Genomic DNA, 23369 nt, shown 5'->3' with positions numbered 1-23369 from the left:
TGACCCATGTCCTACATCTTTTACTTCGGCTAGGACATATTTTTCTCTTCAACATGATCAAACCTCGATTCAAGCTAGGGCTCCCGTCCATCCTTCGAGCGCCGACGAGACGCTTTGCGACAGAGGCGCGGTTAACTTCGGACCATGTTCGCATAGTCGAAGTCGGACCTCGCGATGGACTACAAAACGAGAAGAAGACTATATCTCTCGAAACGAAACTTGAACTAATATCGAAACTTGCAAAGACTGGCGTCACGACAATCGAGGCAGGTTCGTTTGTACCTGCGAAATGGGTGCCACAGGTATGTCCCCGCATGGACCGCTGTTAGGCGTCACCATCGAACAAAACTGACAGCCAGGCAATGTTAGATGGCGAGTACAGCAGAGATATGTGAAAAGCTTTCACAATCGCCTCCTCAATCACAAAACGAAATTGCCTACAATTACCTTGTTCCAAATGTCAAGGGACTGGAGGGTCTGATCAAGGTCATGGATTCGACCAGGGTCCCAGCGAGCACAGAAGGGACGGCCACAAAGCCTCCAACTACAACAGAAATATCTCTTTTCGCTGCAGCTACAGAAGCCTTCTCCAAGGCTAACACCAACTGCACCATCCAGGAATCATTGGATCGCATTCGGCCCATTGTTGCGTTGGCCAAAACAAAGGATATTCGAGTTCGCGGATACGTCTCAGTAGCACTCGGATGTCCGTACGAGGGTCCAGATGTTTCGCCGTCAAAGGTCGCTGATATCACGGCGACCTTACTCGAAATGGGGGCGGACGAGGTGTCGGTAGCCGACACTACGGGAATGGGAACTGCACCCCGCACAATGGAGCTTCTCCAGACTTTGAAGGCGGCTGGTATCGCTAACACTGATTTGGCTCTTCATTTTCACGATACCTACGGCCAGGCGCTGGTGAATACTATCGTAGGATTGGAGCACGGGATCCGTATTTTTGACAGCAGTGTTGGCGGACTCGGCGGTTGCCCTTACTCCAAGGGGGCGACGGGCAATGTCTCCACGGAGGATCTTATCCATACCGTTCACGGACTCGGGATGCATACTGGCATTGACTTGGAGGAGATGTCGAGAATCGGTGCATGGATCAGTGGGGAGCTAGGTCGAGCTAATGATAGTAGGGCTGGAAAGGCGACGGTGGCGCGTCTCCAGTCATAGTCTCTGTATATTATGCATGCAATGACCGCCGTCTATAATTCATTTCTGCAACAAATATGTACATGTTGGCAGCAGCTATCTTGTCTTATCTGTCTTTTCAATGGGTGCCTTATCTCTACAGTGCTCACCGCTTCGGCAAGGTGGCACGCGACTTCGAGTCTCACCGGACTCCGAGCTCCCTTCTTATTCTCACTTTTCCTTGACTGGCATTCGCTACTTGTCTATAATGCGCATACATATCTCCCTTGCAATTCAATGACTACTAACTTGTGCCGCTGAGCAGCGTACTTTGTAGTCTACTAATACACTCTCTAGCCTCCAACGCAGCTGATGCCTGAGGACCGAATGCTACCTCACCCAGGGTCTCCGTCATCATCATGGGCCCGTTTCCGAGGGCAGCTACGAGCTCTATTCCAAGGAGCCGATCCCAAGGTCTGCGTTGCATTTTGGTTGTTCGGTATGCGCTGTCTCCATTTGACGCCCACTGCACCGTCTAACTGCGTCGCCATCATTAGGTCTGATCAACAACGTTCTCTATGTCATCATCCTATCGGCAGCTCTAGATCTGGTCGGACCCAATGTGCCCAAAGGCGTCGTACTCCTAGCCGACGTACTTCCCTCCTTCGGAACAAAACTTGTCGCCCCCTACTTTATACAAGCGGTCCCTTACTCGGCACGAATTGTAATATGCGTTGTCCTTTCCGCGCTAGGCATGCTTGTGGTGGCGCTTAGCCCGGCATATGTCGATGGTGGTTCTATATCTTCCAAATTTGCGGGCATTGTTCTGGCAAGCTTGTCGAGTGGCCTGGGCGAGCTGAGCTTTGTTGGGTTGACACATTTCTACGGTCCTTTCAGCCTGGCGGCTTGGGGAAGTGGTACCGGGGCTGCTGGGCTGGTTGGAGCCGGTGCATATGCGCTGGCGACTACGTCTTTGGGGCTGAAAGTCAAGACGACTTTACTCACGTCGGCTTTCTTGCCGGCCGTCTTGGCTGTCAGCTTCTTCTTGATACTGCCGCGCGCGCGGTTGGAGTCCAGGAATAGCAGAAGTGAAGACGGAGAAGGGCAAGAAGGTGAAAATGCTCGCGAAGACATTGACGAAGAAAGAGAGGGCTTGCTTGGATCCTCAATCCATTCTGCACACAGCGTTAAGACCACGCATTCTCGATGGCAGAGCGTGAGAGCAAATATGCGACGCGCGCGAGGGCTTTTCTTCCCTTTGTATGTATCTACCTTCCATGTGCGTTCTTTGGCATCCTTACTAATTGCTTGCAGCATGCTTCCGCTCCTGCTGGTGTACATTGCGGAGTACTCCATCAACCAAGGGGTTTCCCCGACGTTACTCTTTCCGTTGGAGGAAACACCATTCGAGCAATTCCGGGCGTTCTATCCGGCATATAACGCGATATACCAGGTTGGCGTCTTCATCTCTCGCTCTTCTACTCCCATCTTTCGTATACACGACCTCTACTTCCCATCTTGCTTGCAGATTATCAACCTCATAGTGTTGACGCTGCACGCTCTGTTCAACTTTATCCCTAATGTATACATTGTGTTCCTTGTGGTGTTCTGGGAAGGTCTTCTCGGAGGTCTTGTGTACGTGAACACGTTTGCGGAGATCGGTGACCGTGTACCCCGCGAAGACCGCGAGTTCTCGCTGGGGGCAACAACTGTCAGTGACTCGGGCGGTATCTGCATTGCAGGGTTCTTGGGTATGATTTTTGAAGTGTGGCTCTGCGATTGGCAGGTTTCGCACAGCCGGGACTACTGCCGGCGAACGTGATTTGAACATGGGCGGCTAGAAAATAAAATATGCAAGCAATATGCAAGCTGATATTTCAGTGCTGCAAGCCTGGTATTTGAGGCATCGTATATCAGTAGAACTAGGTTACCGGAGTAGGTGGTGGTATAAGAGAGTTCAGCTGACAAGGGTGGCAGTAACGTCACAGGACCGGGCTTGCATGTGATCGAGGAACGCCCGGGGTATGTCTGGACCACCGAAAAAAGCCAACATCATCAATGATCCACCAATTCCTCAGGAATGACTTAAGGGACACCCTGTGTATGGTTGTTCATAGGTGAGTCCCAATAGTGGGCTGGTGGGGCCCTTTTTGCCTTTCACATGCATTGCTATTGTCGACTCGAGCATTCTGACGATGATGTGTGTCTCTGACAGCCATGGCCTTGTCAAGAGTGTCCTCAATCTTAGATACTCTTAATGTATCTCTTTTTTTTTGGTAAACGCTGTGCATTCCTTTCCCAAATTATACCCTGCTTCCTGCATCTCTTGGACATTCTTTGTAAGGCTGATAGCGTACGCGTTTACTAGGATGGATTGACCGATTGTCGTCTTATACATTGCTTCCCTTTCGACCTTGACCTAAGAAATTACAATTCGCAACGATCTGTGTGACATCTCATACCATTATTATCCCCCATTCAAGCCTCATCTTGCCGTGTCGCACAATCAACCTATACTTCTAGCTTGTGGCAATGATAGGTATGTCGAATTGTCCGACAGTCCTGCGTAACACTAACCAACTGCTCAGACCACGTCCTGGGGAGACCGTCGACCAAATTCCGAAAGGTCCAGGTACTTGCCGTCTTCGTCTTCTGGTCATACTACCTCTTCAGGTACGTTGCCCTAGCCGGTAACCCAACATCACAGCCGCTAAGTATAACTCTCCTAGGGGAAACAAGCATGGCCCTCCCCTGGTCCGGCGTTTTTCATCGCGCCTCTCTCGAAAACTGAGCGTTTGGCAAACGACCGTCGCCGTTGTCCTTTGGTTATACTTCTGCCGGAACTTCGCCAAGATCGTGGGTCTCGAATGTCCCGAGCCATTAGCAAATCTATACTCTCGATCTTTTTTCCGAGCAACATGGATTACAACTGCGCTGGATGCAGGGTACTGGACTGCAATGAAAGTGCGGCCAAGGTGGCTCCGGGAAATTGCGTCCTTGGCCGGCACCGTCTATTATCTATTTGCGGCAGAGCAGGCAGATGATAAGGTTCGAAGGGTTCGGGCTACTCTGACGGTAGAGCACCTCCGAGTATCATGGAATAAAGGAACGACGCCGTTTCTATGGGCTTTGCAGGCACTCGTACGTCCGCGACTGACGAGATACTACCCCCGCGCTATACGCATTCCTCGACCACGCCAGTCTGTCTATCATGAACCAACCAACGCTTGGCTGTACTTTGACGGCCCTCTAAGTGCGTTGCGAGATCAAACATGCATCATCCTGGATATCCCCGGAGGCGGTTTCGTTTCGATGACACCGCGGCACTCCGAGGACCGACTCCTTGCCTGGGCTGGGAAGACCAAACTTCCTATTTTGAGTCTTAACTACAAAAAAGCTCCAGAGTACCCGTACCCTTATGCTCTCAACGAATGTTATGATGTCTATCACTCAATTATAACCACGCGTGGCCGATGTTTAGGGCTCAATGGGGATGCTCCACCCCGCATAATAATCTCAGGTGACAGTGCCGGTGCCAATTTGGCTGTTGGCACAACCTTGATGGTTCTCCAGTCTGGTAGCAGAGGACAAACTCTAGGGCAAGGTCAAAGTTCACTTCCGAAACCAGACGGGTTGGTTCTAGCATACCCAGCACTTAACATGAAAATCGAGAGCTGGATGACCGAAGAGCAAATGGCACTAATCCAAGACAAGAGCACCAACCGGAGGGTCGCTGAAAGAAAAGACATGGACTACCACAGACTGACTCCCTTCGCCACCCCCGGCGAATCTGCAAACGAGCTGCACATGAGTTCGTACCTCTCCGATCCAGACCTCGAGACCGGTGCCCTAGCAGAGGAGCCACCCGAGTTAGCAGTGGACGAAGAAGACCAGACTGAAGCAGAGTCACAACCCGCGTACTTCGCAAACAACCAGCCAAAAAAGATCCAGACCAGACTCGCCGTCTCCTCAGTCATTTCCTACGTCAACGACCGGATCCTCTCGCCGGAGATGATGCGCGCAATGATAATCCTGTATATCGGTCCGCATAACCGACCAGACTTCAACACAGATTATCTCCTCTCCCCCGTCATCGCACCAGAGGCCCTCCTCGCGCAGTTTCCCAAGACATACATACTCACAGGCGAACGAGACCCCCTAGTCGACGACACAGTTGTCTTCGCCGGTCGACTAAGGCAAGCCAAATTGCGCCGATTCCAGGAGCGTCAAGAGCTAGGACTCGAGAAGAGCCATCGTCAATTCAACGAAAAAGATCACGTCGAGGTCTCGCTCCTCCCCGGTGTCTCGCACGGCTTCATGCAAATGGCAGGGTTCTTCCCAGACAGCTGGAAGCATATCGATCGATGTGCGGCGTGGATCCAGACGCTGGTTAACATGGCTGAGATCAATAGCTCGAGTTCCAGTTTGAGCGATAGTGATGCACTATCGGAGGCGAACGTTGCAAGGGTTAATTGGGAAAGTGAAGAGCAGGCTTCGGCTTCTGCCTCCGGGCGCAATCACAAGCGCACTTTTACGGGGGAGTCCTCGGTTGATGAGGATAAGCCGCTTGAGATGAGTATTGGCAAGATGACGCCCTTGAAAACAGCTGCTCGTCGTGCTAATCCTCCATCCTCTTCGTCTCACCCAGGGATAAATGGCACAGCAACCGAGTCAGCACTCACCACCAAACAACCCCCCTCAACCTCAGCCGATGACATCAGCACGATCACCAGCCCCTCGCAAACCCAGCGACGCACCCGCTCATCCCGCTCTAACACCGTCAGCATCGGCGCCCTAGGGCTAGGCAAACGCCGCCCATTAGCACCAACAAACATCAATATTCTCCCGGAGTGGGCGTCAGACCCTAGCAGTCCTGCGAGGCAGTTGCAAAGAGAGCACAGTCTCTATAGCCTGCCGAGCGAGGAGGATTTGCTTGGGCGAAGGATGTCGGGTCTTGCGGGTGGTTTGAACGGGATTGGAGAAGGGGCGAGGACGCCGTGATAGAGTGTCGCTTGTCAGAGAAATAGAAGTGTAGCCGCGTTACCAAATTTCCTGGCCATGGTCGGCAAACGAGTTGCAATATAGCCAAGCAAAATGAGAAGTGAAGTTCCGAGTAACATGGTCGGAAAGAACGTATTCTTGCTGAAAACCCCCATATTCAGGGTATCACTTTGGGTGTAGTAGACGTCCAGTCTATCTCAAGCAATCCTGCCATCGCCTTAAATTTCACTGTAGGCAGTAAGTGAGTTAACAACTTCTGTAGAAATTCAGAGGTCCAATTTCACCCAACAGAAAACTGATTAAACCGATAAGCCCGAAACATAGCCTTTAAATTCTTCGACGTACCCAGCGGAATAGTCTCCCGAACAGGAATCGGCAACGGATGCTTATACTTCGTATCCAGCGGCCAATTGGCAAAACTCGCCGGCAGCACGCCCGTGATATCGAAATCGACAACCCAGAGATTCCCAACGCGGTCGACGGGGAAGTTCTCGCGGTAGATGTCGCCGTGATAGCAGGTTAATGGCTCGTCGGTGAAATTTACTGTGCCGTGGTCTTGGCCTGTGCTTGTGCGGATGATGTCAAGGATCTAGATATGTAGGTAGAGGTAAGGGGGGAGTTGCTGTTAGTTAGTGACTGTGTAGATGGATAAAGCTTCCTTACACGATTAATAGAATCCTGCAGCTCCCCTGCCGAAGTGTATACCCTCGCTGCCTCCCGATTCTTGAAAAACATATGCCTGATATACCGCTCTACCCCCTTGGTCCAAAGCTCCCAAAGACACCCTCAGGGGGCTCAATAGCAATAAGCTCCGTCAGGACCCTCGCTCGCGAAGTCGAGGCCTTTTTGGCGGCATAGGTTGGCGACGAGGTCTTTGGGGGGGGGGTCTGGGATTGTGGGGTTGTATATTTCTTTGTCGGTGATGATCATCTTGAAGGTGTTTGGGATTATGCTTGCGCTTGGAGGTGAAGGATGAAGCGGAGGAATGTTCCCAAGATGGCCAGCAACGGCCATGGACGGTCATGTCACCTGACAGTACCGTCTGCCCTACGAAAAGGGTCCAACATCACGATGACATTCGACTGGATCTTAGGATGAATTAATGACAGTAATTTGTGTACACATAGTTGTCTAGATAGTAGGTATCATTTTAAGATGTCTTCCAGGATGGGACTAAGTTGCTTAGGTGGCTGACTACCTACGATATATCTACGCAGAACTTCGGAACCATATGAGAAAGTACCCGGACGCTGGATATCATCGGATACATATCTTCCTATCTAATCCACGTCAGAGCTGTAATTTGATCTACAAGTTCGTGTCCCGAAAGATAAGCGAGACCCTGAGGTCATGTTCTTTGTTCATCCTTTGCCCGGGCGCCCCATACGTCGTCGTTGGATAATCGCATACTGAAGGTATCTGGCCAAGATACTAAGCCCGCCCTAGCGAGGCAATTGCCATTGCCTGGGCGGCTGGTAAGCTAGATAACGGTGGGATTCTCGTGGTGCTTCCGGTGTATTTGTTGGCGCTGGGCCGCTGATAGGCAGCACTACATCACCCATCTGAGGCTCCGCGTAACTCTGGCGTTCTGGGTTAACTGCCTACCTATTTGAATCCAGTGTCCATCTCCTGTATGGGATGCTGAAATGTGCCTGCATAAGTAATTTAGAAGTACTTACTTGCTCAGTAAATCGAGTGTATTGTCAACTTATCACAATCATGGCCGAACTAGCCTCCACCATTCTAGCGATAGCCGGCGGCATCGATGTCCTCGCACGCACATCCTTTGCCAGTTCGAAGCTCATCAGACAATGGAGAGATGCTCCAGCTTCGGTTACCTCTCTAGCAGAGGAGGTGGAGTATCTGCATGACGCGACGATTCGACTCAAGAGCTTTGCTGCGGAGTTGCAGCTCCGAGAGTGCTATGCTGGGGAGAAAGGGGAGAAGCATGGAAGAAATTGCCCATATATCACGGTCTTGAGAGATCTGGTGCGGAGGGTTGAACCGTTTTTGGAGCAATTGGGGGGCGTTGTCTGTGATTTGGAGAGATATTCCCGTCGACAGACCCTGAGCCTCAAGTGGATGAGGGTAACGGGAGAGTCGACGTGTTAAGGGCCGAGTTGCGGAACTTGAGGTTCGATACGATTGAGGTTCTGAGTGTTTATTCGGCGTGAGTTTTATGCCCCTCTCGTATGAACCATTTTGTTGCTAACCTAGGCAAAGGTCTCAAGGTCTTCGGATAGAATCTTGCATTATGGCGTATCAGCGTGAACAGAGGCTTTGGTCGGATTCTATGACGCGGTCGTTGACTAGCATCATGACAAGTCTGGAAGATGTCTCACAGCGGGCGATAGACCAAACGACATACCGCACCCTGCCAGGATCCAAGGTCCCCCTAGAAGAATGGCCCTGGGAACATCTAGGTCATGGCGGGGTACCTGCTACCCAGGGGATGCTGGCAAAAGTAGAGCCACTCGACGTTTCAGTGAGCTCATGCGGCCCTCGTTGCCGATGCAGATGCCATGTTGGAAGAAAGCGTGGCCAATTCCGCGTTGCGCCCTTCCAAAGCGTCCTGGGGTCAGTGTCTATTATCTTCTTTGGGTGGACACTGATGGGCCCAAGATGCAGCGTCCTCTCGTGCCAAAAGGCGCGGGTGAAGTTCTTGCAAGTGACCTATTCCACCCCGTTCAAACCCTTGGGTATGTCTGTTGTTGTATCTGCTGGGTTGATGACGGCAAGCCCAGTCTCGGAGTAAGCCTTGGAATGACAGCAAATGTCACAGATGAGCACAACAGCATGAGCATATTTGCTTTTGTGAGGGGAAGAAAGCTGGCAGAGCTAAAGCAAATGTTGCAACGCCGTCCTGGCGCGGTTATGGACGTCTCATACCGCCAGGGGTTCTCGTCCCTGCATTATGCATTCCAATTAGAAAGCGCCAAATCGATAAATATTCTGCTTGCTGCTGGGGCGGATCCATTCCTGGAGGACTTTTGGGGGCTGCCAGCGATATACGATGCGTTGGTGCGGATACTACAACCGCGTGAATTGACACAAGGAAAAGAAAAAGATGAGGATGAAATGAAAGAGGCATTAACCATTTCCATATTCCTTGACGAGTACAACTTTACGCATATCCATCGGGTTGTCATCGGCTCTCGGCCTTTAAGGCTTGATGATGCCTTGGACCATGGGTTATACAGCGCCGACATGAACGCCAAAGACGACATGGGAATGACGCCTCTCCATTGGGCGGCTCTTAAGAGCGATGCGGATGCAGTTGCACTCCTCCTTTCCGCCCGGTGCGGATGTCAATGTCCGGAATAAAAGAGGCAGAACGGCCCTTTGGAAAGCATGTCTCGTCAACTCAGAAGCCTGTGCTGGCAAACTCATTGAATTTGGCGCAGAAGTCAATGCCGGTTGTAACTATGGCTATCGTCCGATACATGCGGCAGCTCAGAGCGATGCGGGCAGTGATTTGCTCTCCCTACTTCTTGCTAATGGAGCGAATCTGGAAGACTCGCAAAACACATTTGGTAGGACTCCATTGACTCGTGCAATAAGCTTTGACAACCCGCGTACATGCAAATACTTGCTGGAATGCGGCGCAAATCCACTTCACGAGGATCGAGAGGGCGTGACACCACTTTTTGAGGTTATCGTCAAGAACTCGCATGACTGCCTTGAGTTGTTGTTGTCGTTGAAGGTTGACTATCTTTATAGAAGCCGGAACCAGACATTGTTGCATGTGGCGGCGATGAGAGGAGACGGACGGACGTTCGAGATCCTGGCCAAAGCTCAACTAAATGGCCTCGAAATAAATGCCAGAGACAATAACTTCAAAACCGCTCGACAATTATTTGCAGCTCGACCAGGGGTACCTCCAGACACTGATGCATCTTTCGAGTCTCTGATTCGGAGCTTGACATCGACACGAATGGAAGCAGGTCATCGCGAGGAGGAGAGCAGTGATGAAGAGGACTTTGTTGATGCGCTAGAGTATGTGAGAGATTGAGCTCCTTGAACTGACGATACAGAAGGGGCAAAGCAGCCTTGAAGGTGGATCTGGGCCCCTCAGGATCTGCATATTGGCTTGGCTTCACGCGTGACTCTGGAGTCTGAGCTTTTGCTGTGGTCGTCTTGGGAGGACCGCAGATAACGCAAGATGGAGATTTGAAGGTAGAAATTGTAGCGATATTGTATGATTGTGGAGCTGAATGTTGTATTGAGAAGTGGGGGACAATATAGATTAAAGATTGAAGAAGCAGGGGAGGAGTGTTGTAGGTCGAGTTGTAAACAGCGGTGGAGGAAGGTTAGCTTTAGCTCCGCGTGCCGGGCAAACTAGCCCGATGAACCATCTGAACAAACAATGGCGTGCTATGGAGTCATTCTCTCCATTCCACCATCTCTCTCCTTCTTAACCCCCAATGTTGTCTCGACAATGTCTTTTTGTCTCAGCTCGATGTTGCACCGAGCCCTGGCAATCTCGCGTCTCCCACTGCTGTGTTCCTGCCCCTGCTTAAGCCATTGAGTTCTCACCGCTACACGGCCACTCTCCAATTGCGTCGGACGGAGAGGTACATACTACATACGTATTGTCTTGCAGGGAGCAATGGGCAAGTTACCAGATGTCGAGGTACTTGGTGACACCGAGCAGCTTCTCGAGGTGAAGGAGTACGACAAGTACTCATGGGTACTCCTCGATGACCACCCGCTTCGCTCTCATCCCACTGAGGCGAATTGCCATCCTGACATCGCGATATTCGCATCGAGATGTCTTGTGGCGCTCAAAAGGCGCTGGAGGGAACGTGGGCTTCCTCTGCTGTGTCTCGTGATGATGATATTGTAAGTCGATTTGGATCACCCGCAAATTCCAGCTTCTCTAACTGTTGATCAGTGTGGTTATTCAAGTCTTAATGCTTTTGCCGTATATCGCTTCTTATCTCTTTGAGCCCGCATATACCAAGGAGCTCCCTGGGTTCATCCAGACGCTAGAGACAGCAGACCAATTGCTGGACCACGCGGCTGTCTGCGTATTTGAGCCTCCTTCGCAGACGGAAGGAGCGACCCACGATGCCGTCGGGTATGCTCTTGCCTCAGGGTGCACCGGAGTTAAAGCTAATGTATGGCTTCGACACCGTGATCTCCTTGTCGGAAACTCTCCGTCAGATCTCGACGAGGAGAAGACACTGCAAACCACTTTCCTTGATTCACTCCAGGCCGATCTGTATACTCGCAACTCTGCGCCTGTCGAATCAAACGAGAACCACAGTAATAGTCTCGATAAATCATCTCCGATCGGCCTATTTGACGAAGATCCATCACAAACATTCACCCTATTCTTAGATGTCCAGACGCCGATGCACAGGGCGTGGCCATTGCTTGTTGCACAGCTAAGGACTTTGAGTGAGAGTGGGTACTTATCACATCGGAATGCGGAGGAGGGTCTTGTTTTGCGACCGATCACAGTTGTGGTTTCAGGGAAGGGCTGTCGGCGACACTCGTTGGTGGACGATCTGTCACGAGCTATGAAGGGGCTATTTTGATCTTGGCGAAGTGATAGACAATCTTGATGTATTTATACTTGTATACCCATTTGACTTTTGAAGAAACCGAGTTTTGGCAGGAAATAGAGTATTCTACCAAGTGCAGTGCTTGGACCATGACACGTTGACTGTTGACTGCTCACTGCATCTCATACTGCAGTCCTACGCCAACCAGTGGGTATTGGTGACGGAGCCCAACGATGCCTTATTGCAATCGCGGATCGACCGTTTTCCCCGCTGCCACTGCAAAACTAGCTGCTGGCTGCTTGTCGTGATTGGCTGCATGCACTGAATTTTTGCTCCGACGCCTTAATCTATCTTAGGAGAGTACGCAGGTGCAGCGTATAGTCGCGGGCTCTCGACTCTGTCGCGTGGAGGGTTTTGTTTCCTTGCTTTCCTTTCGGTTATTTCTCACCGTAATTTGCGCCCTCAACTTCTCTTTCTTGCTCCAACATCACATCTCTCCCTCCCATTTTCTACTCATCTACATGCTCTCCGGTCGCTGGCGATTGCTAATAATATCTTAATATTGCCCCTTCATCATGATGAATTACCAAAAGTACTACCCCGTGCCGTCGACGTATCCTCCGCATTCGTTATCGATCCCAGCACACGACCCTCGCTTCACGCCATCGTTCCATCCTGCTGCTCCTGCTCCTGCTGCTCCTTCTGTCGCCGCTGCTGTCGCTGCTCGTGCACCACCGCCTCAACCACCTGCGCCGCCTCCAGGACTACCTTCAGGCTCTGCAGCACCATCGTATTCGCACAGACCACTGCGCCCATCCCATGAACACTTTGAACAGCCGCATCGCGAGATGCCTCGAACAGATCCTTCGTCAGCCGCTTACAGCTACCCCCGGCCAGAGGGGACCCCTGTTTCCACAACATATCCGGGTGATCATGGGTATGCGTCAGGTCGGAGGGGGGACAACGTGTACCACGTCTCACAAGCGAACCATGGTTCATGGAAGAGAGCTCATAGAGACGAAGGTTTCCAGGGCGGCTCGCCCGTCGAGCTTAAGCCTAACCATCGTCCGCGTGGGGAACGTGAGCATCAAGTTGGTGAGTTTGATATTTCTTCAGTCTTGGTCTGTTTGTACTCAGTCCCCTGTCACGTACCGCATAACCGCAAACCGCATGGATCTCAATGATCGACTGCCGCCAGCACTAGGCCTCTTCAGGACTAGTGCTCGTCAGGGCATCAGCTCCATCCGGCGGCCAATCACGGCACGCACCAGTCACGGGGCTCAGCCGGCGGCGCCAGCGAACCCACTGGGAATCTGCCGTTGCGCTTGTTGTTCATCTTGTCTGTCCCATCATCACGGGCTGCCAATGCCTCTTCCTCATCGCCCGCTCCCCCCCTTATCCCTCATCTGATATCACTCGAACACATCTCTCTATCGTGTCTATATCGCCCATCTCCTCGCGACTCGCGTTTTCTTCTCCTTTTCCTTCATCCGCCCCTTCACGTCGCTTGGCTTCCCCTTGCTGGCCTCTCCCTGTTACGTGCGCTACCTCGGGCTTATCCATGCGATATGAACCCTCCTCAGTCGCATGACCACTCCCGCCGGAGATCTTGGGGCAGCGGGAGCACGGCCTTTCCTGGTGAGTATCAGACTTCAGCTTGCTCCTGATTTTGCTCGTCGCCAGGAGAAGCGAAATTAGCCGGCGCGGTACCCGAGACACATCACACCAGGATCTCCCTTTTTCGCCCCTCCAACATACTGTGTTTTGTTTTTAGTGCCAAGTACCCTTTGCTAATGTCTGCGCTTGTCTTGATGAATCAGGCCCTCCAGAACAACCTTCCGCCGCGTCAGGCACTCGTCGGATGCCTCCCCCGTCTCCACCGCAACATTACCCGTCGCGCGGACAATCGGGAAATCCCTCCTCTATCTCAACTCCATTTCTGTCGCGTGAGCCTCCCAACACCGCGGCTCATCACCGTCCTGGGAGCAGCATGTCAATATCATCCATGCTGGGCTCGGACGCTGACCGACCACCGCGGGATATAGGCTCGTCCATTTTCTCGCGTCTTCCTGTTTCCTCCGGCCCCTTCGGCAGCGCGCCGCCGCCGCCTTCAGCCCCAGGTGCCATGTCCCCTCCCACTGCTCCAGCACGACCGTCGCCGCATGATTACCCGCTCTTCCGCCGATCGCAGACACCTGAAAAGACCTTTGCAAGAAATGGTCAGCCAGGTAGTAGGCCATATAGGTCGAGCTCCGGAGGCGGTCCTCCAACCACGAGCGCGGAACAACCCAAATATGGAGGGCTTTCTCGCTTGTCATCTACCTCACAGTACCCGAGTAAACCCAGCTCCGCGCATCCTTCACCGCAAGTCTCCCCGGCCGAACCGTCGTACAATGGTAGCGAGTCGCGTCGGATGAGCTTTAGTGGACCACCTCGACCGAATAGTCAACCACAACACCTCGAACCTCCACCCCGTCCTCCTGGCTACAGCCCTATCTCACGACCGGCAGCTGCACCTGGAGAGAACCCGTTTGGGGCATCGCATCAGCGACCGCCCTCGTATTTTGGCCATGACTCCCAGCACACCCGTTTCGGAGGCTTTTACGCTGAGCGTCAGGCCGAAGATCAAGCGCGTCGAGAAAAAGAACGAGGTATGTCACATCAATCAGAGACTAAGGCGGGTGCTCCGCCATCAAGGTTTAGCTCGCTCTACGGTGAACGCGATCCGATTGCTGGGCGTCAGCAGAATTCTTCGTCCGCCTGGGAACTCGGCCGTTCGCAGCCAACTTCGCCCGAGTCCAAGAGGCAGTCGGCCTCCGAGCCGAACTCTTATAGCTTCGGCTTCGGCGCGATCCAGAACTATACTAAATCTCTAGGCTCGCAACCTGGAGGCGCTCGCCCAAACCAACTCTCGGTACAGACCCAACAAGGGCACAGGACTTCCTCGCCGCGCGATCAACCAGCGTTTTCGAACAAGCGACCCAGTGAATCTCGTCTCTACGGTGGTGCTTCATCCGGCCCGTCTTCCTCTTTCGCCCAACACTCCGCAGAAGAATCTCGCAAGGGTAGTGATGAATTGCTGCACCATCGAAGCCTTCTAGGAGTTGGTCTGGATGGAAGGCGAGGTCGAGCGTCCCCGATACCTACACCAGTGCAAGGTGCACAGGCTCCGCCTGCTCCCGGTAGCGAGACAGGGATCAAGAATGAGCTCGGTCGGGTATTTGCAGGTATTGGGAGTGGAGTGGGTGGCATCACCGCTTCAAGTACAGGCAGTGGGCCTTCGACACCCATGGCTGCAAGCCCATTCAAACGTGATAGTTTGACAGCTCGTTCCACCAACGCTGAAACCACTGACGAAAGTCGAGCTGCTCGACCCAACTCAGCGAACGGGAAACGACCGAGAAGATCGGAAGAAGAGAATCGTCTGGAGGGCGAGAATGGTGTGGATGTACGGCTAGGAGGATCTATGCGGGGTGGTCGTCGAAGTCGCGGTGCTCACCACCACCATCACCATCAGTGCGTCCGCCATTCCCCAAATAACTTATATGATATTCTAATAGCTCACAGTCATCACCATCATCATCACAGACCTGAAGAAGAACATTCACCATTTGGTAGTTCTCACAGCAGACTACTCGGCATGAACATGTTCCAACGACCATCAAACGATGCGCTTGGCTCGGAACCTGGGCATGCTCACCACCACCATCATCATCACCACCATCACCATGCACCTCGAACTTCGAATCCAGCCACTATAACGCCAATGCGCGAACCTCGAACCGTTGTTACCATTGAACCTGTCCTTTCCAGTGTCTCCCACCTCCCTCGTCAACATCTTGGTTCTACGTTATATGCTCCGCGCATCGGAGCACCGACGTCCAAGGCCACCTTGGAAAGTGCCAAGTTTGGCTACACAACCACGCCCCTACCTCTGCCTCGCTTTGACGGAAAAGAAAACTGCACGTTCACCATCCGTGTTCCCCGATTCCGAATCGACACTAGCCATCGCGAAGAGATCTGTGCCCGCCGTGCTGTCTGGGGTACCGGTATCTACACCGACGACTCCGATCCTGTCGCGGCCGCCATTCACTCGGGCTTCATTCGAGGAGCATGGGGTGAGGATGTTGATGCGGATATGCTCGACCTGGAAATCAAGGAGGCCTTCCAGCACGCTCCCAAGACAGCACAAGACATGGGCATTGAGGAGGGAGAACGACCAAAGGTTCCCCCTGCGCCACCTTCTGATAAGGACCTCCACATCACGCTCCTCATCCTTCCTAAGCTAGAACGATACGACTCAAGTGTGCTGTTCGGTCTCAAGTCGAGAGGCTGGGAGCAGAACCACGATGGCATGAGCTTCAAGGTTCTTCGCATTGAATGGGTTGACGAAGGAGTCGGTCGCGCAGAGGAACGTGGTGGCGAAGCCAGACGCAAACGTTTACGCAACCTCATGCAGAGCGGACGGATCTGTACAGGACCTGGCGAAATCAAGTTGGAGCATTTCCGCAGCGGGATTGTCCAGCCAACACGACGGAAATCAAAGGCCATTGAATGCCAAGAACATCAGCCTGCTTCTGCGATGCAAACTGTGTCGTAGGCAAGAAGATGACATACCTTATCATCTTAATACTTTATTGTAATTTCTTTGTTCCCCTGTCTGATTTACTTGATTGTGTACTAGCGAGGCGCGGAATGCCTGGTTGATTTTATCATGGTTATTTGTGCTTATAGGCGGGTTGTGATTCGTTATACAGCACTTGTTACAGTAGTATACTTACCTCATTCTGTCCATAATCAATCCCCTTTCAAAACATTCCCCAGCTGAATATCATGTGCTACGCAGTTGTCCTTAGCAGACGACCTTATGATCTCATCCATGGATACAATGCAAGCAGAGCCAGTGATTCGTCGAGACAGTACACGATGCATGCAGATCGGATCAACGGGACGAGGCGGGTGAAGGGAAGGTCTGAGTTTAATCTGACAGGATCAGGACTATAATGGGAGGTTCTATATAAGCCTCTCTGACTCTCTGAATCCCATGATGTTGATTCATTTAGTACTGTGGTCAAAGACTGACTCGTGGGTTTTGGCCCCCGGTAACAGTGTGCAGTTATCTGATCTGGCCCGAAGCTCTCCCCGCATTTCTGTTGGAGTATTTATCTGGGGTTTCGACGACTTACTGATGTTGTTGGTCTAGAAACATAAGAGTCTTAGACCCAGGATTAAATTGAGCATAAAGTAACATGTAGATACCAGCAGTAATCGACCGTATGAGAACATTTCAGAATGACCTGTGATCGGACCGAGGCTGACTGGCCAAATCTGGCTGGTTGCCTCCTTCGGCTCCCCGCGGCGTATTGGTATTACCGCTCTAACGCCAGCGTGATGCACGGCCGAACGGGGTATTTGATGTGGAATGTGACAGACTGATACGATAACTTACGCACCGGCCAAGACAGCCAGTCAGCCGAGGTTCGTTGTCTGGTCTTCTGCCTTTCGTCTTCTCTCATTATTCTCTTAGCTACTTACCCCCTAGTCTCTTGTCTACACTCGTCTTATATCACATTCTTCTCTTTACCTCCTTCCTCTCTATCCATCACCTACTTCTTTTCCCCGTCACAAGTCACAACGTGAGTAATGTTTGCAGCGGCTGCTCGGAGCCGTTTCTCTTCTACTCTTGCCCGCCCCCGCCTCTCTCCTGCAAATTCTCTCCTTGCTAGATCTTCTATTGTAAGTTACCACTCTCTGTGCTTTGGGGGAATTATCTTGAAAGACTAACAGCTTCAGGCGTCAACAATGGCCCCCCGGCGCAAGGCTTCTTCTGTCCCCGAGGGTAAGATCACATGCTCCGCATTCGGCCCAAGCACACCCGGCGCGGGTGCCAGGTTCAAATGCGAGACAAGATACTGATTTCGACAGGATACAAAGAAGACATCTCCAAGGGCAACATGCTCCGCTTCGAAGATTCCCTCCCCCGCCTCCCAGTCCCATCACTAGAAGAGACCGGCCGCCGGTACCTCAAGTCCGTCCACGCGGTTGTCTCCGAGGCCGAGTACGAGAACACCAAGAAGGCCGTTGAGGAATTCATCCGACCCGGCGGTGCAGGACAAAAACTGCAGGAGCGTCTTCTCGCTCGCGCTGCAGACCCCAAGCACAAGAACTGGTTGAAGGAGTGGTGGAACCATGCGGCTTACCTCGGCTACCGGGACCCTGTGATTCCCTACGTTTCTTACTTCTACTCGTACATTGACGATCGTGCGCGTCGGGATCCTGCTAAGCGCGCTGCGTCTATCACGGCTGCCGCGTTGGAGTTCAAGAGCCAGGTTGACGATGGGTCGATTGAACCGGAGTACCTGCGCAAGATCCCGCAGGCGATGAGCTCGTATGAGTATATGTTTAACTGCTGCCGTATTCCGGCGGACCCGGCGGATTATCCGCAGAAGTACCCAGCGAGCGAGAACCAGCATATTGTGGTCGTGCGGAAGAACCAGTTCTTCAAGGTTTCCCTGGCTGTGAACGGTCGGCCGCTGAATGTGTCGGAGCTGGAGCAGCAGTTCAACCGCATCTACCAGATCGCGCAGAAGGTTCCTCCTGTTGGTGTCTTGACTGTTGCGAACCGTGACCACTGGACGGCAGCTCGCAAGAAGATCCTGGCTGCTGACCCGAGCAACGCTCAAGCACTACGCGACATTGAGTCGAGTGGCTTCGTGGTTTGTCTGGATGATGCGAGCCCCATCACCCTGGCCGAGCGTGCGGAGCAATACTGGCACGGCGACGGCCACAACCGCTGGTTTGACAAGCCTCTCCAATTCATCGTCAATGAGAACGGCACAGCTGGTTTCATGGGCGAGCACAGCATGATGGACGGCAGCCCAACGCACCGTCTCAACGACCACCTCAACAACCTCATCTTCAACAAGAAGATCGACCTCTCCGACAAGCCCGTCCGCTCCGACCTCCCCGACCCCCGCCCCATCAACTTCCACCTTAACGAAGAAGCCCTCGAAGCCATCGACGTTGCCGCCAAAGAACACCGCCAGCAGATCGCCGCGCACGAGCTCCGCGTCCAAGCCTACCAAGGCTACGGCAAGGGTTTGATCAAAAAGTTCAAGTGCAGCCCCGACGCCTACGTCCAAATGGTCATCCAGCTCGCCTACTTCAAGATGTACGGCAAGAACCGCCCAACCTACGAATCCGCCTCCACCCGCAAATTCGCCGAGGGCCGCACAGAGACTATTCGTACCGTCTCCGACGACAGTGTCGCCTTCTGCAAGGCCATAACCGATGCCTCTGTACCCCGCGAAGAAGCCGTCCGTCTTTTCCGCACTGCCCTCACAGCCCACTCCAAGTACACCGCCGAAGCAAGTGACGGCAAAGGTGTCGACCGTCACCTCTTCGGTCTCAAGAAGCTCCTCCAAGAAGGCGAGTCCCTGCCTTCCATCTACTCCGACCCGGCCTTTGCCTACTCCGGCTCCTGGTACCTGTCCACGAGCCAGCTGAGCTCTGAGTTCTTCAACGGCTACGGATGGAGTCAGGTTATTGATGATGGATTCGGTATTGCGTACATGATTAATGAGAACAGGTGAGTTCCCTTTCTCACTCAGGATGTCCCACTGAAACCAAGATGCTAATGATTTCTTTTTCTAAAGCCTCAACTTCAACATCGTCTGCAAGCGCATCGGCGCCGAGCGCATGAGCCACTACCTTAACGAAGCGGCCGGCGATATCCGCGACATGCTCATGCCCGATCTTACTGCTGAGGCGGAGAAGGCGAAGCTTTAGACGCGCCTCTATGTCTCAAACAACATTGCCTTTCTGTTTTTGTTTTGTTTGTCGAATGTAAGATGAACGTGATGCTGGATGTTATTGCCCGTAGACCGGTTGCTATACCATGCATACATGCATAGAGTGCTTTTCTGTATCTGTGACCTTTAGGTTGAGAGTTTTTGGTTTATATTTCTGTTGGGTTTACTAGCTAGCTTGGTTTGTGGTGTGAATAAGACCTGGGATTGATTCCATCATATGGTTATTGTTTGTAGTAAATGTAGAGCGGGCTTACGGCTCTTGCTCGTACTCTGGACCGACCCTCATCCGCGGAAACATTATAAGGAGATCCTTTTTTGCCATCTTAGTATACATATATATAAGCCTACATAAGAGTCAATATCGGTCTTTTCAAACCGAATTTTGATGAGCCTGACACTGATGGTTCCATTCTCTACGCCGTCGGGATATAATATATATAACTACGTGGGTGTTCTCTCAGGTCACCTGGCAGCGTCAAACATGGTACATACTTTGCCGCCACCACCCAAGCTGAATGAATAGAACACGACCAGGATTCATCTACAGCCGCGTCGACTATCAATCGTGCTATCTTACCTTTCTCTACTGCAGATATCTAAATCTGAATCTAGATCTAGAATCTACCTATATCAACTAAATGGCGTTAGGTATGGATCTGGGCTAGACTAGATCGGAAAGTAAGGTAGTCTAGGTACTCAATGGGTTGTATTGTATGTACTCTGTAGGTATACAGCGCATAGCAGCCGCATCATACACAAATTTGTATTCACAGAGTATGTTCGTGGTGGCGAGTACTAAATATAGAGAGGCGAAAGAATAGGCAAGGTAGGTTAGGTAAATCATGGACTTTATGTACATCACGTTCTGTAACGTTGATGGTTGAAGTATGTACCTATCTTACCTCCTTTACCTATGTACCTTGGTGGTATACGGTCTTAGGTAGTCTACTAGAGGCCGTCATCGGACCAGATAGGTAGTCCGGTCTGAGGATCCAGGTTGCTGGCCAGGAAGGAAACAACTCTCCAGCTTCATCACCAGCTTCATCTCCAGCTTCATCTCCAGCTTCATCTTCAGCTTCATCGTCAGCCACATGACTTTGGGATCTATCGAATGTATACCCCTTGCGTCTCGCCATGCCACATTATTCTTGGACCGTTGAAACTAGTCAATCTGGATTAAAGTTTGAGGCTTTGAGCCTATCGGTCACAGACGTGAGGACGCTGCGCGGCGCAAGGGATGACATATGGGCTTAGCGTTCAGGCTTCGGCCTAGATCTTAGTCTTACCTTGCGCTTGGCTTCGCGTGGCGAGTATTTACACGTGTTTGTCCTACGGTGGGATGCTAGGGGTTTTGAATTGGGTTGAGTTGGGCGTTGGGTTTTTGATATTGAGATGGACTAGGGTCTGGAAGTATACTGGATGAATATGCGGTGGGTCGAAATAAGCGACAGGTTGCCACTTTGATGTTGATATTGAGGCTAGGAAGTAAAATCCTAGTGGAGCTAGCTGCTCTAAGTATACCCGTAATCCGTATTGCAGAGAGAATAAGATATATTCTATATGCCAACGGTGACCTGCCGAGAGGTGGTAGCGGTGTGGTACTGCTGTACGTTCTGGGGTGATTCTGATAGCTGTGATCCGTCCCTGGCGTGACTTAGAGAATATAGAGCCACTGTGGTGCGTCACTGTCAATACTGGCAGTCTTGCGGCGGAACCTCGTGCTGTTGAGTGGAGTTTCATTTATGTATTCAGTTGGCAAGTGTAGATCTTGACCTTACGTGCTCAAGAGTAGGGCATATATAGCCTTTGCGTGCACACGGAACCGATCAGGTCTTATCGGACGCATCGCCATCGGATCCAGCATGCGCGGCTGTCTGGGGCACTGTGACGTGTGGCGCGTCAAGTGCCTGCGTGGCAGCAGTCGGATCCGCGCTCAGTTCGCTCACTTGGCGTTCTACAAGAGTAGATCAGCGTTAGTGAGGCATTTTAACGTGGGTAGCAGGTAGATGACGGGTAAACAATGAACGGGCAAAAAATCACGCACCTAGTTGCCGAATACGCTGCCGGAGCATCTGATTTTCCCTGGAGAGTGCGGCGGCCTCGGCCTGGTAGAAACTACTCTCGTCTCGGCTACTCCGCCGTCCTATACCTTCACCGGGGGTCGGGACCCACTCTGGTGCATCCGGGCCCCGGGAAAAGTCGGCCGGTCGGAGACTTGGGGATGCCTGACTCGGGCGGCGGCTTGACAAAGTGGAAGGCAACTGAGTTGAGGTTCGGCTACCCGCAGTCGAGAGCGCGGCTGTGGGGGGGAAAGAGGTCGAGCGTTCGGAGGAAGGCGTGACATCGTCGATTGCAGATTGCTGCGGATGCTGCTGCTCAAGATACTGGAGCCGGACCTGCTGGCTTCTGATCGTCTGCAGGAGTCGGTTCTGTGACGGGAGGAGTATTATTATTGGGCCGGACGATTATCAATGATCTTGAAAGGCATCTTACCACTTGGGCCTCTTGCTCCTGCTCTAGTTCCTGGTGCAGCTCGCCAAGGGAAGGAGTGCGCTGATGATGGGGATCACCAGTACCAATCACGGGACTTCCACCGAAGTTGGAGGGGCTTGAGGTGCGAAGCCCGTTGTTATGTCCATGGCCGATGGAAGAGCGATGATCAGACGGTGAGGGGATGTCACCTGTGCCTGACTCACTATAGCTACCGTTGCTAGTGTTGAGGTTCAGGTTCCCGGATCGGCGACGTTCCGAACCAGATATTGATATATGGCGGCGTGGTAGCTCAGATGTCATGATGCCGCTGCTATTGTTGGAGTGGCTGTTGTTTAGGCTGGACGACGTAGTTGAGTTGGCAGGGCCAGAGCCGGTTGATGGAAGAGTCTGGGTGGGTGCGTCCAATAAACTGGAGAGAGTCCGTCGTTGGCGTGGGGAAGCAGATGCTGAGCGAGATGAGGGGAGCGAATTGATGTCCGGAGACATGGTTGGCTCGAGAAAAATTGCTGTCAGATGACTACAGCTTTACGCAAAGGCCGGAAACAGATGGTAGAAGCAACTAAACGATGAAGCTGTTGATAACGGAGATGGTCAAGCCGTGCATCGAGTGTCTTGGTGTTGTGGTGGGCTGACTGAAGGATGAGGGGAGCTGTCGCAACCGGAAGGCGGTCAGATAGCTCTCCTCTGCATACTGCCCGGAAACAGCCGAGACATTTGCACGTGACCACTTCCCAGGTCGGCCCCTTTCTTGCTTGGTCTGTGGGTCTGACTCTGTTCCTCAGAAGGCCGGGGAATTCGAAGTTGCATTGTCATATGAACGTGGGATCTAGAGACCATCTGAAGACGATCAGATGGACCAAACATCGATCTGTTACTAAGTGGCCTGTTGTTTGACCGTTGCATACAGAGTAAACACCAGATTTCGGTCTCGGTGAGCCTTCGGGGCCGGTTGGCCACTGCCCAGACTCGCCCTTGGCATGGTTCATCTTGGCTCTGGTGGCTGATCTCACGGGCCTCTTAGCGTACGCTTAATCCTAGACGTAGTGGAATGTGCTTATACGGTGTGAGAAAAGGCATATATATGTCAATTTGAACACTTGGGTTTGAAGGGTTGTGTTCTTGGACATGCGTAATAGAGACATTAGTAAGCGTAAGCAGGCTGCAGAGTGCGAGGCCAGCGTGCGTATCTCGAATCTGCAGGATGAGGCCGGGGACCCCGGGGGCCCAATTGGAGCCTGGAGACTGGAGAGATTAGTATTGCGATGGCCCATGGAGAAACCCCCACATCCCCGTCAGAGAATTCTGCTCCACGGCACCACGAGGTTGCAGTCGGCAAACCGTGATGCTGATCAGTAGATGGGCAGAGGGAAGAGGATGATTCAAATTAATTGAACGCGAGTCGCTGGATATCAGCCAA

General features: G+C 52.2%; 10 protein-coding genes across 10 annotated transcripts; 8 read left to right on the top strand and 2 right to left on the bottom strand.

The window, feature by feature from the left end:
- Window positions 1–53: 53 nt before the first annotated feature.
- On the top strand, window positions 54–6138 carry BDV14DRAFT_187667 (CLN3 protein-domain-containing protein; the record flags this gene model as incomplete). The annotated part of the gene is made up of 7 exons (XM_073770978.1): window positions 54–302; window positions 370–1158; window positions 1507–1636; window positions 1695–2397; window positions 2452–2888; window positions 3726–3810; window positions 3867–6138. 7 exons carry the CDS (start codon window positions 54–56, stop codon window positions 6136–6138), a joined length of 4665 nt encoding a protein of 1554 aa, XP_073631480.1.
- Window positions 6139–6418: 280 nt separating this feature from the next.
- BDV14DRAFT_196820 (uncharacterized protein) lies at window positions 6419–7152 on the bottom strand (the record flags this gene model as incomplete). Its single annotated transcript, XM_073772527.1, has 3 exons — window positions 6419–6727; window positions 6802–6890; window positions 6960–7152. The coding sequence occupies 3 exons, from the start codon at window positions 7150–7152 to the stop codon at window positions 6419–6421; spliced, it is 591 nt and encodes a 196-aa protein (XP_073631479.1).
- A 519-nt stretch (window positions 7153–7671) lies between these two features.
- Window positions 7672–8396, top strand: BDV14DRAFT_143313 (uncharacterized protein). Its single transcript, XM_073766384.1, has one exon. The coding sequence runs from the start codon at window positions 7777–7779 to the stop codon at window positions 8248–8250; it is 474 nt and encodes a 157-aa protein (XP_073631478.1). The 5' UTR covers window positions 7672–7776; the 3' UTR covers window positions 8251–8396.
- BDV14DRAFT_167203 (uncharacterized protein) lies at window positions 7699–9413 on the top strand. The gene has a single exon (XM_073767636.1). The coding sequence runs from the start codon at window positions 8393–8395 to the stop codon at window positions 8891–8893; it is 501 nt and encodes a 166-aa protein (XP_073631477.1). The 5' UTR covers window positions 7699–8392; the 3' UTR covers window positions 8894–9413.
- BDV14DRAFT_167202 (ankyrin repeat domain-containing protein) lies at window positions 9400–10406 on the top strand. Its single transcript, XM_073767635.1, has one exon. It carries the CDS (start codon window positions 9404–9406, stop codon window positions 10148–10150), a length of 747 nt encoding a protein of 248 aa, XP_073631476.1. The 5' UTR covers window positions 9400–9403; the 3' UTR covers window positions 10151–10406.
- A 112-nt stretch (window positions 10407–10518) lies between these two features.
- BDV14DRAFT_143310 (uncharacterized protein) lies at window positions 10519–11810 on the top strand. Its single transcript, XM_073766383.1, has 2 exons — window positions 10519–10980; window positions 11033–11810. Exons 1-2 carry the CDS (start codon window positions 10748–10750, stop codon window positions 11679–11681), a joined length of 882 nt encoding a protein of 293 aa, XP_073631475.1. The 5' UTR covers window positions 10519–10747; the 3' UTR covers window positions 11682–11810.
- A 128-nt stretch (window positions 11811–11938) lies between these two features.
- Window positions 11939–12846, top strand: BDV14DRAFT_167200 (uncharacterized protein). The gene has a single exon (XM_073767634.1). It carries the CDS (start codon window positions 12224–12226, stop codon window positions 12830–12832), a length of 609 nt encoding a protein of 202 aa, XP_073631474.1. The 5' UTR covers window positions 11939–12223; the 3' UTR covers window positions 12833–12846.
- Window positions 12847–12852: 6 nt separating this feature from the next.
- BDV14DRAFT_167198 (uncharacterized protein) lies at window positions 12853–16632 on the top strand. Its single transcript, XM_073767633.1, has 2 exons — window positions 12853–13286; window positions 13469–16632. The coding sequence occupies exons 1-2, from the start codon at window positions 13217–13219 to the stop codon at window positions 16246–16248; spliced, it is 2850 nt and encodes a 949-aa protein (XP_073631473.1). The 5' UTR covers window positions 12853–13216; the 3' UTR covers window positions 16249–16632.
- Window positions 16633–17172: 540 nt separating this feature from the next.
- Window positions 17173–19674, top strand: BDV14DRAFT_167196 (carnitine O-acetyltransferase CAT2). Its single transcript, XM_073767632.1, has 4 exons — window positions 17173–17384; window positions 17442–17487; window positions 17574–19236; window positions 19304–19674. The coding sequence occupies exons 1-4, from the start codon at window positions 17292–17294 to the stop codon at window positions 19434–19436; spliced, it is 1935 nt and encodes a 644-aa protein (XP_073631472.1). The 5' UTR covers window positions 17173–17291; the 3' UTR covers window positions 19437–19674.
- Window positions 19675–20885: 1211 nt separating this feature from the next.
- Window positions 20886–22529, bottom strand: BDV14DRAFT_143180 (uncharacterized protein). Its single transcript, XM_073766380.1, has 4 exons — window positions 21953–22529; window positions 21504–21888; window positions 21238–21413; window positions 20886–21180 (listed from the first exon to the last, which is right to left on the bottom strand). The coding sequence occupies exons 1-3, from the start codon at window positions 22436–22438 to the stop codon at window positions 21286–21288; spliced, it is 999 nt and encodes a 332-aa protein (XP_073631471.1). The 5' UTR covers window positions 22439–22529; the 3' UTR covers window positions 20886–21180; window positions 21238–21285.
- Window positions 22530–23369: the final 840 nt, after the last annotated feature.

The sequence above is a fragment of the Aspergillus stella-maris genome, assembly GCF_047715825.1.
Source record: "Aspergillus stella-maris strain CBS 113639 unplaced genomic scaffold BDV14scaffold_8, whole genome shotgun sequence".
In the NCBI taxonomy this organism is placed as follows: Eukaryota; Fungi; Ascomycota; class Eurotiomycetes; order Eurotiales; family Aspergillaceae; genus Aspergillus; species Aspergillus stella-maris.
The sequence above is the reverse complement of the archived record's forward strand: the minus strand, read 5'-3'. Positions and strand labels throughout refer to the sequence as shown.

Coding starts and splice junctions, on each gene's coding strand:
- BDV14DRAFT_143180 (XM_073766380.1), bottom strand. CDS start 22,438: ATGTCTCCGGACATCAATTCGCTCCCCTCATCTCGCTCAGCATCTGCT. Junction 21,889..21,952: donor AGGAGCAAGAGGCCCAAGTG/GTAAGATGCCTT, acceptor CTCCCGTCACAG/AACCGACTCCTGCAGACGAT. Junction 21,414..21,503: donor GCAGCGTATTCGGCAACTAG/GTGCGTGATTTT, acceptor CTACTCTTGTAG/AACGCCAAGTGAGCGAACTG.
- BDV14DRAFT_167202 (XM_073767635.1), top strand. CDS start 9,404: ATGCGGATGCAGTTGCACTCCTCCTTTCCGCCCGGTGCGGATGTCAAT.
- BDV14DRAFT_143313 (XM_073766384.1), top strand. CDS start 7,777: ATGCTGAAATGTGCCTGCATAAGTAATTTAGAAGTACTTACTTGCTCA.
- BDV14DRAFT_167203 (XM_073767636.1), top strand. CDS start 8,393: ATGGCGTATCAGCGTGAACAGAGGCTTTGGTCGGATTCTATGACGCGG.
- BDV14DRAFT_167196 (XM_073767632.1), top strand. CDS start 17,292: ATGTTTGCAGCGGCTGCTCGGAGCCGTTTCTCTTCTACTCTTGCCCGC. Junction 17,385..17,441: donor TCCTTGCTAGATCTTCTATT/GTAAGTTACCAC, acceptor TAACAGCTTCAG/GCGTCAACAATGGCCCCCCG. Junction 19,237..19,303: donor TACATGATTAATGAGAACAG/GTGAGTTCCCTT, acceptor CTTTTTCTAAAG/CCTCAACTTCAACATCGTCT.
- BDV14DRAFT_167200 (XM_073767634.1), top strand. CDS start 12,224: ATGATGAATTACCAAAAGTACTACCCCGTGCCGTCGACGTATCCTCCG.
- BDV14DRAFT_167198 (XM_073767633.1), top strand. CDS start 13,217: ATGAACCCTCCTCAGTCGCATGACCACTCCCGCCGGAGATCTTGGGGC. Junction 13,287..13,468: donor CGGGAGCACGGCCTTTCCTG/GTGAGTATCAGA, acceptor TTGATGAATCAG/GCCCTCCAGAACAACCTTCC.
- BDV14DRAFT_143310 (XM_073766383.1), top strand. CDS start 10,748: ATGGGCAAGTTACCAGATGTCGAGGTACTTGGTGACACCGAGCAGCTT. Junction 10,981..11,032: donor TGTCTCGTGATGATGATATT/GTAAGTCGATTT, acceptor ACTGTTGATCAG/TGTGGTTATTCAAGTCTTAA.